We start from the raw sequence: 20759 nt of genomic DNA on the forward strand, positions 1-20759 counted from the left end.
TGATGGTACTTCTATGCTTGTTAATTTAAGTTCCATGAATGAAAAATTCAGAGTTAGTATAAAAAAGATCTCCTCTATTTTCTTATGAATATCGGTGAGTTTGAAAGAAAAAGTATAATAGTGTCTCAAGATGACTACTTCCATTCACCTCATTCTATTTTTGCGGCCGCCATTAGGTGTCCATGCATCTTGTCCATTGGAAAACTTGATATTTTTTTTTTGGGTTCAAATTTTTTGTATAACAGTCTATGGACAAGGAAAAAATTTATTCAAATAACATTGTTGAAGTTTGATCATTTGCTTATAATTATGAGTCTTGAACAAGATTGCAGTTATCCCACTGAAAATTAAGAAAACATTTTTCCACAGAGTTCTGTAAAGAAAATAAGCTTTAAAGTAGTGCCTTCTCTTGGTTTAATAAAAATCCTGAAAATAAATGTTCATCAGAGTGCATAACATGTAGGCTGTACATAGTGTTTTAGTCCTCTAACCTGAGTGCCTAGCTTTGGCACTGGTTCCCTAAATAGAGTATTTGGTGATCAATTTGTATGTGTGGGATTCGAGCCACCTTGTGCCACTCCTTCCCACTATTTGGTTTAAGTCTTGGAGTCAGCAAAGGGCATTCTTGGACACAGAGTTGATTTAAGGAGGAAGGAAGGCCTTGATCAGGCAAGGAACAAAGCATGCCACAGCAATGAATTTCAAGTGTTTGAAGAGCATCCAGATGTTGGAACCCGCTGTAGTTTAGCTTCTTGAGACTCTTCAGTGTGCTTATGCAAAGTGAGTTTATATTGGGAGGAAGTATCATGTCCTCTGGAAATGAATCCATGCCCATGCATCCACCTTCAAGCTCCAAACGGTTGAGAGACTCAAGAGTATCCAATCTCCAATTCTTTTGTGGTGTAAGTTTGTCACAATAAGCTATGGAGAGTAAAATTAAACTTGAAGGCAAGCCCCCATATGGAAAAGATTCAATCTCTGGACATTTATGTAGAAATAATGTCTTGATGGATGTCAGAGAGTTCATAGCATCTGGCAAATTGTTCAGATTCTTGCAATTGGAAAGGAATATGGATTCTAGATTTGGAGCATGTATTCCTCCCTCTGGAAAAGACATCAGTCTTGGACAATCTCTAATCTCTAAAGACTCAAGTGATGGAAGATCACCCTTATACTCCTTAGTAACATTAAATGATTGCAGGTTGGGACAATCCCATATACAGAGAATTTTGAGTTTAGGGAACAAATCTAAGGTCAAAGAAGTGAGAGAATCACAGCTACTCCCTATGAACAAGTGGTGGAGACAGGCAAGCTGCTTTCTTGATTCTAAAGATGGCAGATTCTCCAATCTTCTGCAGTTTCGTATATAAAGTGTTGTGACAGAACCAAGGGAAGGGAGGGATCTAAGAGAAGAGCAACTAATCAGATACAAGTCTTCAAGAGTAGTTATCCCTTCCAATAAGTCATTTGGAAGGGCCTCTAAGGACTCACACCCTTCAACTTTTAGGCTGTGCAGTTTGGTTGGCAATGACTTCAATTGCGACACAGTTGAAATCTTTAGCATTTCAAAGGATGATCTTTGATCATCTAAGTCTTCTTTTGATGATGAAGTTTCTACCTTGATAGCTGCTTGTGTGGTGATTGGAGTATCAAATTTAGTATCTGAAGATTGTGGATCTTTTTGCTGTTTGATGTTGGGAATTTTCGCTTCAACTTGGTGACTGATAATTCTAGGGGAAGTTTCCTTTAGTTTCGGTATCCTTAATGTATCTGAAGATGAAGAATCAAGTGGCCATCTGCTTCTTGTGGATTCACTCTCCATCCTTTCTTCATGAGCAATTTCTTCAATCTCACCTAAAGAAGAACCAACAGTGTACTTAGTGCTTGGAAAACCAGAGAAGGATTGCATTGTGATCTCATGCACTTCTTCTGAAATTTTGACCCGGCGCAAGGATGGTTGCGAGTGGGTTTTAGCTATATTTCTCATAACAATGTCATTGCTGTCATGCACAAACACTTGACATGTATCAGAGACTTTGGGAAGTGGAGCTTCAAGGGCATAGCATCCAAAAATCTCCAACTTTTCCAAAGAAAGAACCTGCTTTGGCAAATCTCGCACTAGTTTAGGACACCTTTTTATATATAGCTCAACAAGACAAGGGAATTCAATGCCTTCTAATATGCTCCATTGCTTCCATTCCAGCATATCCTGAAATTGTAATCTCTCTAAAGATTGAAATGGCTTTTGTGAAGCAGTCGCCACCCCATAAAACTCAGCACCTATGGAACTTACTTGAGTGAACCCTTCAATGAAGAGGTCTTTAAGAAATGGCAGCATCCCCAATGTTGGCAATGAATTGCAATTTTCGCAGTGGCGGAGATCTACCAGCTGTAAATCCCAGTAAGATTTATCTCCTAACCAATTTGGGAAACTTGCACCATTGTAGTACTCAACTGTTAGCCTCTTTAAGTCTTTGTGTGGTTCTAGACTCTCAAGCACTTCCATTTCATTCCCATTGCTATGTTTGCCATTGCTCCATTGAAGCATAAGTTCATGAAGGCTCTTTTTCTCTTTTAGTTTGGCATCTGATGCATTCTTAGCATAGACCACATTTTCCAACTTTGAAATGGTCAATGTTTTGAGATTGTACAGCCCTGCTAAATCTCCAAACCTTGGAACATATTTGGAAACAATAAAGTCTGTCAATGCCCGGAGACTTGTCAATTTATGCATTTCCAACGGCATCTCCTGCAGACCGCTATCTCTAACATCAAGGTAACGCAAATTTACCAAATTGCATATCCTTTTGGGGAGACTTGTGAGAGAAGTGCAGTTTGTCAACCTAAGTGTTTGCAAACTAAGCAGATCACAAATGGAATCTGGCAGTGTCTGCAATGCAGTGTGAGAGAGATCAAGGTAACTAAGACAACTTAGTCTTCCAATTGAAGCAGGCAAGTGAGTGATATCATAGTGTGATAAGGATAAGACCCGGAAGACATGTGGATTCACCTTCACAATTATTTGCTCAAGCAGCGACGAGTCGAACCACCTAGGAGCCCCTTCAAGTGGCAAGTATATAGGTAGAATGGTTCTTGACAATTCTCCATGTTTGTAAAAGGATAATTCTGGAAAATCCTCTGTGCTTCTTGAATAGGACAAATGGTGCTTATATGATTCTCCAAATGCATAGCTTGCCAAGTCATGAACCAGATTATGCATTATGAAACTAACACCAGAGCCAAAGGGTTGCAAGAATGACCTCATGATTAGATAACCAAAGTACTCATCACCAATGTCTTCCATGCTTTTTCCATTGGATTTAGAGTCAGAGTCATTCAGAAAGCCTTGGGCCATCCATAAGAGGATCACCTCCTTCTGCTTGAACTCGTAGCCCTTTGGAAACAATGACAAATAAGCAAAGCATCGCTTAAGCTGCGCAGTGAGATCGAGATAGCATAGTACTAGAAATGAAGGGATGGGTAGATCCACATCACCTGCATCCAGCAATTCGCTCCTCAATATCTGAACCCATTGATTGATATGCAACTTATCTTGTAAGAGACTCCCTATCATTTTTGCAGCCAAGGGAAGGTTTCCCAGTTTGTTGACGATTTCTTTGCCAACTGCGGCTAGTTCCGGGTGTTGATGAAGGTCTATTTGCCCAAAAGCATGCACCAAAAAGATTGACCAACAATTGTCTATTGAAAGCAAACTCACATGCACATCATGATTTGCAGGTAACATCAGTAGCTTTGGATCATCATGAGGACTTGATGTTAGGATTATGGAACTACCTTTTGCTGCAGAAGATTCAAGGGAAGCAATCAGCTTGCTCCATTTGTGTAATTCATCCTCAATCCTGATATCATCCAACACCAACAGAAACTTCTTCCCATCGAGGCTTTCTTGCAATCTCTTCCACAATATATCGAAGTCTTCTCCGGCAACAAACTCCTCGGTAACTGCCTGGAGAATCTTCTTTGCAATGAAGGTAGCAGTGGCCTTGTAAGGAACAGTGATCCAAGCTCTAAGTTCAAAAGACTCCCTTACCTTGTGGTTGAAGTAAACAACATCAGCCAAAGCAGTTTTTCCTTCCCCGGATTTTCCCACAATGTTAATCACCTTGATGTGTTCATCACTTTCACTAGCTGATAACAAGTTTTCCAATATAGATTTCTCCTCTTCCTCTCTTCCATAGAAGTAATCTTTTGGATAGTTTCCATAGAAATAATTATCCAACACATCAGAAGACGAAGGCAATCCTTGCAACGATTCCCTCCAAGTAGCATGCTCAGTTAATCCAAGAACATCTTTCTTTTTCACCAGAGATTCTAAGTTCTCAAGAGATTCGCTGATTCGAGCCTTGATATACTTGTCCGGCTTCTTTGTTGTTGTGATGACTTTGAAGAATTGCTGGCCCTGCGAATGCGGAGACTTAATGGTGGCCATGATCTGCATCAGAAGCTCCTCCAATTGGTATGAAGCATGTAGTAGTTCATTTAACCAACCTTTCACTGCTTGTGCATTGCTTCCTTCTGTGAACTGCTTCTGTTCGGCATCATCCACAAGAGCATCAAGGATCAGCAATTTATCCATGAGCTTGCGCTGGTATTTGTGTGGCTTCATCATGAAATGTTTGGTTTGAGAGGTGAGGTAGAGAAGGTTGTCCATCAAATCATGAAGCAAAGAAGAGAGTAAGGCTCTACCCATCCTTCAAAGTTGAAACTGGAAAGCTGAATAATATGGCTTCTAATCTATTGTATTGTATTGTATCTTTCTTTATCTTTGTTCAGAGTTCAGATTGATACAATTTTCATAGAAGAAGAACAATGTGATAACGCACAAAGAATATGAATGTGGTGGACTTTTGTTAAGGTGACTAACTGCAAGAATGAATGTAACATGTAAATTTGTCTCATTAGTTTACTAATAATAATATATTTTTTTATTTGGTTTCTATAAAATTCAAAACTCTGGAAAATTTTTACAAACTAACATTTTTTAGAAGCCTATGGTTTTCAAAGAGACGTGACTGCAATTGTTGCTTTGCTGGCTCCACTAGCTTGAAAAAGTCTTATGTATCTTACAGGTACAACCGTTTCTGATTCATTTATTGCATTGAATAGAATTCAACTTGCCATATCATAATATCAAAGCATATTCTTGTGTATTTAGGGCTGGGGGAATCAAATAAAATTAAAATACAATATCAAATGTGAAAAATATACAACTTTGGAGTCGTATACTGGCTTATGATTGATTGACATAATATGCACCAAATTCTATTTATAAACTAGAACGAGACTAGGTGATGTGGGGAAGGTAAATTAATGATAATATATAATAAATATTAAAAATTGTTATGTTTTGAAGAATTAAATTAAATATGTATAAATTAAAGTTAAATTTAAAAAATATTTTATTTAAAATAATTTGTAATATAAAAAATTTGAATGTTGAAATTATACAAAGTGACTTTTTTATTTGGTGGTTTGATTTTTTGAAAAAGATTGTACCTTTGTATTCACTAACTAATGTTGATGTGAGTGCAATAGTTTTTTAGTCTTTTATTTGTATTGTAATTTCTTTATTTATCTAACTTGAGAGATTTCTCTACGACATGACTTTTAACACGATGTTCTTAAAATTATTAGTATTTTGTTAATAGAGGTTGTTCATACCCTGGCCCAACGAATAAGGCTCAGGATCCAAATAAAAAGGCCCAACCCAAAGGGTTGGCCTCACCTTTCGCCAGATTAGCCGCCACGAAGTCGGAACTAGTCACGACTTGCTCTAAAGAAATCGGGAACGAGAGTTAACTGGCAGATAGGCACTCATTTGAATGAGTAACTGCCCCTAGAATCTCTCTAACCACTTCATGAAGTAATATCTTAACTTTCCTAAGATAAAGGGACGGTTAACACCCTAGAAAAGTGGCACTACTCCAACGGTGGTTATTGGCTCACCACTATAAATACACTGACACTCCTCAGGTATCTCTAAGTTCCAATACTCCCTAGACCTGCTAACCCCTTTGCTGACTTAGGCATCGGAATGTCTTTGCAGGTACCACCCCCCATTCACTCATACGAACAAGTCGGACGGAGGCCCCCAAGGCGCAGACCCTGACAAAGGCTTCCTCCCTCAGACGATTGGGCCGACCAGCGCCATCCAGCCCATTAATCTCCGGTTACCTACCGTAACATTGGCGCCGTTGCCGGGGACCCGAGAGATCAACCAGTGATGGCGGACAGATCTCCTGAGGAGGGTCATGTGGAAACAGATTCTGAACAAGAGAATCTGGACACCAGAAATAGTGACGCGGACCTAACCCTCCAACAGGAAACCAACGATCAACACAAAGAAGGAACCTCCGGAGTCAAAACCCCGAAGGTGAATTCCTCAGAAGGCCGTGAGTCAGAGAAGGACGGACAATCCCATTCAACTGAGCTCATGGGGTTAGTCCATATTCACCAAAATCGTTTGGAACAGCTAGAACAAGAACGTGAGCGACAAAAGGAGATAGAAAAGCGCCTAAGAGAGGAGATGGATAGACGAAAAGAGTTAGAGGAAAAACTCTTAAAGCTAGAATCCTCCCTTAAAAGTCGGAACTCCCGTGATAGTAGAGAAGAGTCCCCCTTAGGAGGGGAAGATCCTTTTATTGAGGACATAATGAGGGCAAAAGTTCCGAGAAACTTTAGAAGCCCCGATATGGACCTCTACGACGGAACCACTGATCCAAAGCACCATCTGAGCAACTTTAAAAGTCAGATGTATCTGGCTGACGCTTCCGATGCTACGCGATGCAAAGCTTTTCCGACAACCTTGTCAAAAGCAGCGATGAAGTGGTTCGACAGTCTCCCCCCGAGGTCGGTCACCAGTTTTGAAGACCTCTCAAGGAAATTCTTGATGAGGTTCTCTATCCAGAAAGACAAAGTTAAACATGCACCAAGCCTCCTGGGAATAAAGCAGGAGGTCGGAGAATCCCTACGAGCCTATATGGAAAGGTTCAACAAAGCATGTTTAGAGATTCAAGACCTGCCCACCGAGGCAGTCATAATAGGGCTAGTCAATGGGCTCAGAGAAAGTCCCTTCTCACAGTCCATATCCAAAAGACATCCCATCTCTCTAAGTGATGTACAGGAAAGAGCTGAAAAGTACATCAATATGGAGGAAAATACTAAGTTAAGAGACCTGAGTTGGCGACCTGGGCACCCTCCCTCAACAAAAGAAAGAGAGAGGGAAACCAAAAAGAAAGAAGAACTCGACCTCGATAGACCAAGAAAATATCACTCTTATACTCCTCTAAAGGTCTCTATAGTGGACGTATACAGAGAGATTTGTAATACTGAAAGGCTACCACCCCCCAGACCCATTAAAAATAAAAAAGGGGGGAGCCGCAGCGACTACTGTGAGTACCATAAAATATATGGTCACTCCACAAACGACTGCTACGACCTTAAAAATGTGATAGAAAAGCTGGCTAGGGAAGGTCGGCTCGACAGATATCTCATAGAAAGGTCGGACAGTCATGGAAAGAGAAAGCGAGACGATATGGATAGAAGAGACCCACCACCGCAGACTCCGGAGAGACATATTCATATGATCTCCGGAGGATTCGCGGGAGGGGGACTCACCAAATCCTCTCACAAAAGACATCTCAAAAGAGTATACCAGGTCGGAGGAGAGTCATCCGACCTCCCCACCATTTCATTCACAAATGAAGATGGGCAAGGAATAATGCTGGGACACGATGATCTAGTGGTAATAACTATGATCCTAGCAAATGATCATCTCCACAGAACCCTAGTAGACCAAGGAAGCTCAGCGGACATTCTTTTTAAGCCCGCTTTCGACAAACTAGGGTTGGATGAGAAAGAATTAAGAGCCTACCCCGACACCTTATATGGACTAGGCGACACGCCAATAAAGCCACTAGGGTTTTTGCCTCTCCACACCACCTTCGGGAAAGGGGAAAAATCAAAAACTCTGAGCGTAGACTTCATAGTCATCGATGTAGGGTCAGCGTATAATGCTTTAATTGGCAGGACTACCCTTAATCGACTCGGAGCAGTGGTATCCACCCCTCACCTTTGTATGAAATTTCCGACTTCAGCGGGGATAGCAACGGTAAGGGGAGATCAGAAGTTGGCAAGGAAATGCTACAATGAAAGCCTAAACCTGAGAGGAAAAAGCCGAGAAGTTCATACAGTAGAGCTCGGAGGCGCAAAGGTTAGAGAGGAGCTGCGTCCACAACCAGGAGGAAAAACTGAGGAGATACAGGTCGGCAAAGAGGAGGGAAGAAATACTCACATAGGGGCCAACCTAAGGGAAACCCTAAAGCAAGGGTTGACTAAGCTCCTAAGAGATAACTCCGATCTCTTCGCCTGGAAGGCCTCCGACATGCCTGGGATAGATCCCGAGCTCATGTCCCATAAACTCTCGGTTTACCCGGGGTCACGACCTGTACAACAAAGAAGACGCAAGCTCAGCCCAGAGCGAGCCCTAATAGTAGAGGAGCAAGTACAAGCGCTCCTAGAAGCCGGTTTTATTAGAGAAGTCAAATACCCAACATGGCTAGCCAATGTAGTGCTAGTCAAAAAACAAAATGGTAAATGGAGAATGTGTGTCGACTACACCGACCTAAATAAGGCATGTCCCAAGGACCCTTATCCACTGCCAAGTATTGACACCCTAGTGGACTCCAGCTCGGGATATCAATACTTGTCGTTCATGGACGCTTACTCGGGGTATAACCAAATCCCGATGTATGAGCCGGACCAGGAAAAAACATCATTCATCACGCCCAGAGCTAATTTTTGCTACGTGGTCATGCCATTTGGGCTGAAAAATGCAGGGGCCACATATCAGAGGCTGATGAATAAGGTGTTTGCCTCTCACCAAGGGAGCCTAATGGAAGTATACGTTGACGATATGCTGGTAAAGACCAAGAAAGAAGTCGACCTCTTGCCTGACCTTTCACAAGTCTTTGACACCATAAGGTCGCACGGGATGAGACTAAATCCCGCAAAGTGCGCCTTCGCGGTGGAGGCAGGAAAATTTCTAGGATTCATGCTAACACAAAGAGGGATAGAAGCCAATCCCGACAAGTGCAGATCCATCCTGGAGATGAAAAGTCCGACTTGTTTGAGAGAGGTCCAACAGCTGAATGGCCGGCTAGCAGCTCTCTCCAGATTTTTGGCAGGATCAGCACTAAGATCCCTTCCACTGTTCTCCCTACTAAGAAAGGGACACCAGTTTGAATGGACTCCTGAATGCGAGGAGGCGTTCCAGGAGTTCAAAAAGTTTGTTAGCCAACCTCCTATTTTGACACGACCTATAGCTGGAGAAGACCTTGTCCTATACTTATCAGTAGCAGACAAGGCCATCTCATCGGCCCTGATAAGAGAAGACGAGGCCGGTCAGCACCCAGTATACTTCATCAGTAAAGTTCTACAAGGCTCTGATCTAAAGTACCACAAACTAGAGAAGTTTGCATACTCCTTAGTAGTAGCCTCACGAAGGCTACGGCCTTACTTTCAAGCTCACACAATAAGAGTCCGCACAAACCAACCCATGAGGCAAATCCTCCAAAAGACGGATGTTGCGGGAAGAATGGTTCAATGGGCAATAAAGCTCTCTGAGTTCGACTTGAAGTATGAAACTCGGACAGCGATTAAAGCCCAGTGCCTCGCCGACTTTATTGCAGAATACGCAGGAGATCAAGAGGATAAACCAACTACATGGGAACTCTATGTAGATGGATCCTCCAACAAAACAAGAAGTGGTGCAGGCATAATATTGGTAGATAAAAGGGGAACCCAGATAGAAGTTTCCCTCAAGTTCGAATTCCCAGCTTCAAATAATCAGGCAGAGTATGAAGCCTTGATTGCAGGATTGAAGCTGGCAGAAGAAGTCGGTGCTACGAAGGTGATGATATACAGCGACTCTCAAGTGGTGACCTCCCAAATAAGTGGAGAGTATCAGGCAAAAGACCCAAACATGAAGAGGTACTTGGAAAAAACTCTGGAACACCTTGGGCGCTTTGCAGAAACCGAGGTCAAACACATAACTCGGGATCTAAATAGCAGGGTAGACGCCCTATCCAAGTTAGCAAGTACCAAGCCAGGAGGGAATAACAGAAGCTTGATCCAAGAAACTCTCCAGGAACCCTCAGTGGTAAAAACAGAAGACAAACAAGAAGTCTTCGAAGTGGTCGGATTACACCTCGGATGGATGAACCCCTTAGTCGAATTTCTGAAATTCGACATCCTCCCCAAGGAGGAGAAAGAGGCAAAGAAAATCCGAAGGGAAGCCCAACACTATACCTTGGTGAAAAATATTCTCTATAGAAGAGGGATATTAACACCATTGTTAAAATGCGTACCGACCTCAAGAACCACTGAGGTATTAGAGGAAGTGCATAGCGGGATCTGTGGAAACCATCTCGGAGCCAGGTCATTAGCCAGGAAAGTGATCCGAGCTGGATTCTACTGGACAACCTTACAGAAAGATGCCACAGAATTTGTGAAAAAGTGCCAACCATGTCAGATGCATGCAAATTTCCACGTGGCTCCCCCAGAAGAGCTCATTAGTATCACTTCTCCATGGCCCTTTGCAAAATGGGGGATGGATTTATTAGGTCCTTTTCCTCAGGCGCCAGGACAAGTCAGGTACTTAATCGTGGGAATAGATTATTTCACAAAGTGGATAGAAGCAGAGCCATTGGCCACAATCACTGCGCAAAAAAGTCGGAGGTTTCTCTACAAAAATATCATCACAAGATATGGGATACCTCATTCCATTACTACAGATAATGGAACCCAGTTCACCGACTCTACCTTTAGAAGCCTAGTAGCCAGTATGAAAATCAAACACCAGTTCACCTCGGTGGAGCACCCGCAAGCCAATGGGCAAGCCGAGGCGGCCAACAAAGTCATACTGGCAGGGCTAAAGAAGAGATTACAAGATGCAAAAGGAGCTTGGGTCGAAGAGCTCCCCCATGTGTTATGGGCCTACAGGACGACATCCCAATCCGCCACTGGAGAAACTCCCTTCCGACTAGTTTATGGGGTAGAAGCCATGATCCCAATAGAAGTCAGCGAGCAAAGCCCAAGAGTGATTCTCCATGACGAGATCGGGAATATACAGGGGCACAAAGAGGAACTCGACTTGCTCCCCGAAGTCCGAGAAGAAGCCCAGATAAGAGAAGCAGCATTGAAGCAAAGGATGGCTACAAGATACAACAAAAAAGTCATCCGAAGAACATTCACCCTAAGCGACTTGGTCCTGATCAGAAATGACATTGGAGTCAACAAATCAGGAGAAGGAAAGCTCGGTGCAAATTGGAAGGGACCATACAAAATCAATGAGATCTTAGGAAAAGGCTATTATAAAGTGACCGACTTGGACAGCACTGAGTTACCAAGGTCGTGGCATGCTTGTAATATGAAAAGGTACTATAGCTAAAAGCGAACTCTACTCCCTGATGTACTCTTTTACCAACTTCATGATTTTTTCCCCAGAACCAAAGGGTTTTTTCTGAAGAAGGGTTTTTAACGAGGCATCATAGTAGGGGCTAGGGGAAATAGACTGTCAAAAACCCTTAGTAGCAATGAAGTACCCCCCCAATTAATAAAGATTTTTTCATCTTACAAATATCTCTTATAAATTCCTTTTCTATTGTTTTCCATTCCTTTCTACGAAACGCGCCGACTTAAGCTCGACAAAACGTGAAATCCCGTGAACCGACCTAGATGGTCGTCAGGATAAAACGACGAGGTACAAGTCGGCGTAAAGAGGTTATAGAAGTTGATCATGATAAACTCGGAAACATCCCGACTCATAAGTCGGAATGAGAAACCGAGTAAAATAGAAATGAATCGCGAAAATAACCTAAGTCATAAAAACTCAATGAAACGAAATTGGGTACTAGGAATAACAAAAGAGAGATAGAAAAAAATCCAAGAAAAGATTAAAAGGCTGTCCTAAAGATCCTTGAAACAGAAAAGTTCAGAAAGGCAGACGAAAGCCAAAGAAAAGGTTTTTTAGAAAAGATCAAAGGGAAATTCGAAATAAGAAAAGCATGCACACACAAGGTAACTTAAACCCTTATCCAAAAAAGGGCATTTATTTTTTAACTTAAACCCTTATTAAAAAGGGTATTATAAAAACATTTTGTTTACAGCCTCAAAAGGCCAAAAAATTGTTCAAATACTACCAAAACAAATAAAGAGTTTAAAAAGAGGGGACCCACAAGCCGGGCCCCAAATAGCCAACAAATCACTTTTTTTCAAGAGGAGTAGACAGGCCACCACCACCAGAGGAAGGAGCGCCACCAGGACCGGGAAGAGAGGCATCCATAGGAGACGAAGAAGAAGTCAGAGGAACTGTGGAGGAACTCGGGGCATCCTTAGGGCGAGGAGGAGACTCTATAATCCTTTGCCCCCGAGTCTTCAAATCTGACTCGGAAATAATCTCGGGGACAGGAGGATCCACAATGGCACCATCAATGACAACCTTATCGGGATCTAAAGGAGAGAGGTCCAAGTCAGGAGCAATGACTCCGACCTGCTCCCTAAAGATCCTCCAAGCCTCCTCAGCGCCATTAGCAATAGAGTCCTCCAACTCGGCTTATGCCTTCCGAGAATTCAGCAGATCATTCTTCACAGACACAAGATCATCAAAAAAACTTTGATAGCTATCCTGTGCTGTCTTCCTCAAACCGACCTCCATGTTGCATTGGGCTTGCAACTTCCTCTCCCTCTCCCGGAGGTTATCTCTCTCCTCCCTCAGCCTGGCGACTTCCTCCTTCAACTTCCCCTCATGCTCCTGATATATGAGAAGCCTACCTTCCATCTCTTCGACCCTCGAGGTCATCCCTAAAGAGCTGAGAGGAGCCTTCTCAAAAATATCTAAGAGTTTGCCACAAACCCCCGCCGCCTTAAGGCTCTCCTCAACCAGAGTAGTAAGGTGGCGCCGAACAGAAACATCATCCATACTTATACGAACATTAGGATAGATGTTCTTTCGGACGAATGCAAGAGCTTCCGCCTTCACCTCACCAGAAGAGCCAGACTCTAAGGTCTTGCGCTTCTTGTTCTCTGGTTCAGAAGAAGGTCGAGCAGAGGGGGTGGCTGAGAGAAAGTTGAAGAAGAAATTACGATGGGCTGAGAGGGAGTCCCAACGTTCCGGGAGGAGGAGGAGGAGAGATAACTGCTCTAACACCACCAGTCCTGGCACGAGATCTTGATTTAGCCTCCTGGACCCTTTGGTAAGACTCCTGAGCATTTGCCTTTGCCATCTCTGAAAAGACAATAACAGACAAATCAGACAAGTCGGATAAGTCAGTCAGACAAGTCGGAAATCTAACAAACAAATAAAAGCTACCTAGCTGTGCCTGGACAAAGGTCAGAGACCCCTGGAGAAACTTTTTTGTGTCCAAGTATGGGGCCCTCCCCCACACTTCTCGGAGGAACCCCACAATGGCTGCTTCTACCTCATCCAGGTCATCCAGACCATATTTCTCGCAGGGAGAGGCCTTCAGCCAGTATAAAGGAAATCGGGGAGAAGAATTATCATCCAGAAAAAAGGGATGGTGACCCTCTACAGCTTGTACTTTGAAAAAATAATTTTTGAAGTCATGGAAGGACTCGTCAAAAAGGGTAAAAACCCTCCGACCCTGTATGGCTCGGAAAGACACCCATTGTTGCTTATTGTTTAGCCCACTGAAGGGTTTGGTCATATGGAAGAGATAGAAAAAAATATTCAAAGAAGTCGGGAACTCCAAAGCCTAGCTAATAAATTGATAAATTTTCAAAAAACCCCAAGAGTTGGGGTGAAGCTGGGTAGGGGCAACTCGGCAGTGATGCAAAACAGATATCTCAAAGTTTGAAAAAGGGAGAAAAACACCCAAACGGGTGATCATGCACTCATACATAAAGAAAAAATGAGGGGCCGCCTCATTGACTCTCCCAAAGCAAACCCGGTCTTCAGGACTCGGGACTACCAATTCATACTTCGGCTCGTCATCCTCAGAAGTACAAATTCTGTGATGAGTGCGAAGGTTGGTGATAAACTCAGTATCGACTGAGGGTTCCTTCCCTAGGACTATGACATCAACCCATTGAGAAAGGATATCTACGGAAGCCATTTCTTTTTCTTAAAAAGGCAGCAAAAAACCTACAAGGGAAAAAGAAAAGAAAAATAAAAAACACGGTCCCTAAAGGAGGAAGTACGGAACTGAAGTCTACAAACCAACCTATCTACAAAATGAAGGCATGCAAATAGAAAGGCACGTTACAAAAAGAACTAACCTTTATCCGAAAACGAGGGTAGAAGGAAACAAAAAGCCTTCGAAGATGCAACAACACAGCACAAACGAATGAAGGGGAAAATTTGAAAAATCGCAGAAACGAAACAAGGAAAGAGAGGGAAAGTATTTATAAGCACGTTGGGGGCACAATGGTAAAAACGGGGCAGTCATTAATGAAAATGCACCGTTACCAAGACCATCAATCCCCACGCACATCCCTAACGGACACGACGCTTGATTAGACGTAACTGTCAGAACCAAAAGGTCACAAAAAGTCACGTCGGTTTCGGAAGATCACGTCGGTCCCCCAACAAATCGGCTACAACCCCAAGTAGTATACTCGAACCCAAATCTTAAAGAGAAATTGGGCTCGAGTAGGGGCACTGTTCATACCCTGGCCCAACGAATAAGGCCCAGGATCCAAATAAAAAGGCCCAACTCAAAGGGTTGGCCTCACCTTTCGCCAGATTAGTCGCCACGAAGTCGGAACTAGTCACGACTTGCTCTAAAGAAATCGGGAACGAGGGTTAACTGGCAGATAGACACTCATTTGAATGAGTAACTGCCCCTAGAATCTCTCTAACCACTTCACGAAGCAATATCTTAACTTCCCTAAGATAAAGGGACGGTTAACACCCTAGAAAAGTGGCACTACTCCAACGGTGGTTATTGGCTCACCACTATAAATACACTGACACCCCTCAGGTATCTCTAAGGTAGCGTTTGGTGGAGAGACAGAGACGAAAAGACTGAAACTGAGAGACAGAGACTAAGAGACAGGGATTGAAATAAATCTCAGTATTCTGTTTGGTGCAAAATGAGAGACAGGAATTGAAACAAGAATGAAACTCTAATTTAATTTACACAAAGGGTAAAATTGGAATTAATTAATTGAAATGAAAGTATTTTAGGTATAAAATGTTATTAAAGTTTCAGTCTCCATCTCTAAAAATTTCAGTCCCCTGTGTCCCTACTTTTTGGAAGTACTGAAATACTGAAATTTTAGAGACAGAGACAGAAATTTTAGTACCAGTCTCTGAACTAACAAACACGATACTGAGTCTCAGTCTCTCAGTCTCTGTCTCAGTACCTCAAAACAAACGCTACCTAAGTTCCAATACTCCCTAGACCTGCTAACCCCTTTGCTGACTTAGGCATCGGAGTGTCTTTGCAGGTACCACCCCCCATTCACTCATACGAACAAGTCGGACGGAGGCCCCCAAGGCGCAGACCCTGACAAAGGCTTCCTCCCTCAGACGATTGGGCCGACCAGCGCCATCCAGCCCATTAATCTCTGGTTACCTACCGTAATAGAGGTAATGACCAAATCAGTACCCGAAAGATTCAAACACTGACATTTTGGTACCTCACTATTGTTATTGACAAAATGGTCCTTAAAAGATTTTAAAATTTGACAAGCGTGTCCCCAAGCTCGCCGGAGCAAATTTCCAGTAAGCACAATGCTGATGTGGCCACCGTGTTTTGGTGACTTGGCAAACCACCCCCAAAGTTCCCTCCCCAACGCACACTCCCTCCCCCTCCCTGTCGCAGCCCCCATCCCCAACTCACACTTCTCCCCCATCGTAGTCCCCTCCGCATCACAACCCCCTCCCCAACGTACACTTTTTCTTCCTCCCTCAACACCACCATTCACAGCAACAATAACTTTAACATCAACAGCAACAACAACCTCCATCACTCTCCCTCTCCAACGCACACTACTCCTCCCTCCCTCAACCCCACCACTCGCAGTAACAATAGCCTTAATATCAACAGCAACAACAATCTCCACCACTCTCCTTTCCCCAACGCACACTCCCCTCTCCCTCCCTCAACACCACCATTCACAGCAACAACAATCTCAACATCAACAGAGTTGCCCCAAATCATGAATTGTCCCAAATTTTTAGGTTAAATTATCATTCAAAAAGATTAATAACAATAAAACTCAGAGAAAACAAAAAAATTCATATATAATAATCAAAATAAAATGAAATAAAATAAAATAAAATTTAATATAGACACCACCAAAGTAAGAATAGAAGAAGAACACCAGACACAGAGGGAGCACGACATGATGGAGTCAAGATGGAACCCAGACAGAGGAGGCATGGCAGCGACTGGGGGCTAGCAGCAAGCAGATACAAGCAGTGAAGGCGACAGCGGTGAAGACACACAGACAACGCAATGCCACGAAGAAGATAGACGACACTGGCGGATGCAGAAAACCCGACGACGAGATTGCGACAGTGCGGTGTCGATAACACTGGCTCTGTAAGACTGAGAAGGTTGATTGGGGCAGAGTAAGTTGAGAGTGTGAGACACTATGTTGGGAAGGGGATTAGAATTCAAAGGGGTAAGGGAAGGGAATTAGGGTTCACAAAGGGGGATTTTGGATTGAGGAGGGGGGAAGTGCGATAGGTATGGGGATTAGGGTTATGGAGGGGGAGGGAAGGATTAGGGTTGGGGAGGGGGAGAGTACAGTCTGGAAGGGGAAGGGGGGAGTGCGTTAGGGAGGGGGAAGGAGAAAGAGAAGCGTTAGAAAGGAAGAAAGGAAGAATTAGGGTGGGGGAGGGTTTTTGCCATGTCATCAAAAATATAGTGGCCATGTCAGCACTGTACTTGTCGGAGATGTGCTCCGGCAAACTCGTGGGTACACTTGTCAAATTTTAAAATCTTTTAAAGACCATTTTGTCAATAACAATAGTGAGGTACCAAAATGTCAATGTTTGAATCTTTCGGGTACTAATTTGGTCATTACCTCTTTGTTAATAACTATATATGTAAATGAAAAATGAATTGCTTGTATATTTTTTTACTCTTTAAATATCAATTCCATTCTTGGTATTTTTGTGGGTTTTTCTTTAACATCTACTTGTTCTTCTTCTCATAGTGCATGCAGTTTTTTAATGACATCTACAATAAAAAGAACAAAAATGTGTAGAATTTTTTTAAATAAGTTATTTTTAATAAGAATAATTAAAATAGTATAAAGTAAAATTACTTGTTAATATTTTTCTTTGACTCACTCAGACAATGTCTCAAGTTATGCAAATTTAAAATAGTGTTGGAAAATGTTCAAAACAATCTTTAATTTCTTTCACAATAGTGTGAGTAAAAAGTTTGCTTTCATTATATCTTTAATTGGTCTATACAAATTATTTGTATATTTTATTTTCAAATTTTTTATAGTATAGAAGTTTTCTTCTTGTAACAAATGTTTGAATTTGTTCATCATATTTTTCTTCACAATTACATGAAGAGGTATTTTCTGCCGTGTTAGTAAATCATAGTTAATAATTAGTTAAAAAAATTGATTACATTAATTTTTTTAAGTTATTAGAAAAGGAACCATGAATAGCATATTGAAAGAAGTATAATTTTAACGATATTAAAATACAATTATATATAAAATATTATAAAATAATATCAAAAATATAAAAAGCAAAAATAATTAAAGTATATTTGTTTGTAAATTCAATTTAAAAATACAATAAATATGTTTGTTTTGAACCTTTTTATCTAATATAATCATTTAAAGAGACTCTTCTTCATTTATAGGTGTTAATATTTTTCATAGACGAATCACACAAACTTTGATAAAAAAAGGTACAAAACAAACATATAAAATCTATTTCCTTTAATGTTGCATGCTTCAATGGATCACACTTTTACCTTTAGTGGAATTTAAATTTTTATTAAGTGAAGTTAATGCAGACTTTGGAACCATGAGAGAGAAACAACAATTGATTTGATTGCTATCATTAGTGCTACACGCTACCTAAAGTAAAAAGAAAAATAAATTAATTTATTTTGATTTTCCTCATTCAAATCTATTAAAAGTTTGAGATGTTGTGTAGTTCGAAAATAAATTTTTTATGCTAAATTTGATGTTATTTGAAGGAATAGTGATAAGAGACTTATATAAGTAGTTCAAATAGTATGGAATTTGGATATTTATAACGTAAATTTATTATGATTGATGAGTTTGAAAAACTCTAAATTAATTTGATGATGAATAAACATTATTAATTTAATTAATTACAAAATTATTAATTTGAACTTTAATTCATATTTGTTGAATTGATCATTTTGTTGCCTTACAGGTTATGTATATTGGGCATAAAAGCAAAATTAAAGCCCAAATTGTGCAAAAAATACATTCAGCCTTGTGCAAAATTATTATATAAATTATGGCTGAATTATTATGCTTGTTGGGCCAGAAAAACCAACTTGAAGCCCAACTTGGTGGTTGGTCCGAAATCAAAAGAAAATGGGGAACAATATTTTCTTTATTCATTTAACTTGATAAAATCTATTTCCTTTAATGCTGCATGCTTCAACGGATCACACTTTTACCTTTGGTGGAATTCAAATTTTTATTAAGTGAAGTTAATGCAGACTTTAGAACCATGAGAGAGAAACAGCAATTGATTTGATTGCTATCATTAGTGCTACACGCTACCTAAAGCAAAAAGGAAAATAAATTAATTTATTTTGATTTTCCTCATTCAAATCCATTAAAAGTTTTTTCTCTTCTCTCTCTTCTCTCTCATAACTCTCAGTCACTTCACAGAGAAGAAGATGGAAGCTTTTGCAAGATATCAGAGTAAATAAGAAGAAGTTAGAAGCAGCATGGCCATTGTGATGATGGCATCAAGAAAAAGAAAATCTGAAGTATGGTGTGGCTGAGATTTTTACCACAAAAGGCAAGATGTGGTGAAGTAATCTCATGCCTTCCATAACCAAAAATGGTGAAGATCCATTTCGGTCAGAGAAAGAAGATCCTTGGAGGGATGGCTTGTCTCAACTTTTGATCAACCACCACAGGAGGTAGCTATTGTAGCTACGTGGAGGAAGAGGCAGAAGTTAGAGCAGAAGAAGCTGTCATCATCAAGAACCCATCAAGGGCTAGGGATCCTTCTTGGAGTGCAAGTCAAGATGGATGGCTCGGATTGGTGAAGCTTGGTGTGAAGGGAAGACACAAAGGTAATTGCATGTTGGGTTTTACATTCGGTTATCTCTCCTCTCTCTGGCCGAACCGGTTTTGCTTGAAGAAGAAGAAGATTAGCTCGGTTCAAGAGTTTCAACCTTGGAGGCTTCCCCTTCTATAAATAAGGGAGAACAGCCAGGGCTTGAAGTAAGGAGTGAGAGTGCAAAGCACAGGATTCTCATAGCTACCTAAGCTAACAGAAGTTCTTCTCCTTCAATGTTCTTTATTTTGTATTTTTCTGTTTAGTTTTGTCTGTCTTGAGTCTCATGGAAAAAGGCAAACAATGAGGTTTGTAAGAAAAAGCCATAGAGCGAAAAAAGGCAGAGTATACAAAATTAAAAGAAAAAGCCATAGATGTCCTAGAGGTCCTTTGTACATCTGTGTTGTGTTTCATGATTCTGTGGGAATCCCCTTGCAAGTTAGGTTAACACTTAGCAGTTGAAAGCTTGGCAGTGACCAAGTCAAGTTCAGGATTGGGGATTAGATTCTGGACTTGTCTTGGATAGGAAGGGTAGTTCCTAGAGAGAATTGGTGTTTGTAATCATGATGATTATAGTGAAATTCCATCATTGTTGTGATGGAGACTGGATGTAGGTTGCATTGCACTTAGCAGCTGAACCAGGATACATCTTGGTGTGATTTTCTCTCTCTTCTACTCTATTTCTATTTTTCACTGCGTAGGAGACAAATCTGAAAAATATCTCTTGGCTGGTTACGAGACAAAAAGAAAAAGTCTCTTGACTAGGCATGAGACAAAATTAAGAAATATCTCCTCAAGTGTTCTGTAATGACAACAAGTGTTATCAAGCGAAAAGGGGCTAAGATTCAACCCCTCCCCCCTTCTCTTAGCCACTGATAAACCATCAATTGGTATCAGAGCTTGGTCTCAAAGAGATCAAGCTTTGCAGCTTGGAGAAAAGATCCAGATGGCAGAAAACAGTGGCTCAAATTTGGTGTCCTACAATCTGACAGAAGGACAGTCAAGCAACAGACCTCCTCTTTTCAATGGGAAGAACTACACCTATTGGAAGGAGAGAATGAAGATTTTCGTGCAAGCAGTAGATTACAGACTATGGAAGATAATCCTGGAGGGTCCTCAATTTCCAACCGTCACAAGTGCTGAAGGAGTAATTTCTCTTAAACCAGAAGCTAGTTGGACCGAAGAAGACAGAAAGAAGGTGGAGCTCAATGCCAAGGCTATCAACTTGCTCAACTGTGCAATCAGCTTCGAGGAATACCGATGGGTATCACGATGCACAACGACAAAGAAAATCTGGGACAAACTTCAAGTTACTCATGAAGGAACCACCATAGTGAAGAAGACAAGGATAGATATGCTGAACAGAGAATACGAAATGTTCACAAAGAAGGAAGGAGAATCAATAGATGAAATGTTTGAAAGATTCAACACCATCATTGTTGGCTTGGATGCTATGGGGATTAAGTATCCT

General features: G+C 41.3%; 1 protein-coding gene and 1 pseudogene across 1 annotated transcript; both read right to left on the minus strand.

Annotated features, from left to right (window-relative positions):
• Positions 1–282: 282 nt before the first annotated feature.
• LOC107629658 (putative disease resistance protein At3g14460) lies at positions 283–4838 on the minus strand. The gene has a single exon (XM_016332498.3). It carries the CDS (start codon positions 4709–4711, stop codon positions 500–502), a length of 4212 nt encoding a protein of 1403 aa, XP_016187984.2. The 5' UTR covers positions 4712–4838; the 3' UTR covers positions 283–499.
• A 7445-nt stretch (positions 4839–12283) lies between these two features.
• LOC148569866 (uncharacterized) lies at positions 12284–13000 on the minus strand (annotated as a pseudogene).
• Positions 13001–20759: the final 7759 nt, after the last annotated feature.

Source organism: Arachis ipaensis, chromosome B3, assembly GCF_059453495.1.
Source record: "Arachis ipaensis isolate K30076 ecotype BB chromosome B3, ASM5945349v1, whole genome shotgun sequence".
NCBI lineage: Eukaryota > Viridiplantae > Streptophyta > Magnoliopsida > Fabales > Fabaceae > Arachis > Arachis ipaensis.

What these genes read in the sequence shown, in the direction of transcription:
- LOC107629658 (XM_016332498.3), bottom strand. Translation starts at nt 4,711, where the DNA reads ATGGGTAGAGCCTTACTCTCTTCTTTGCTTCATGATTTGATGGACAAC.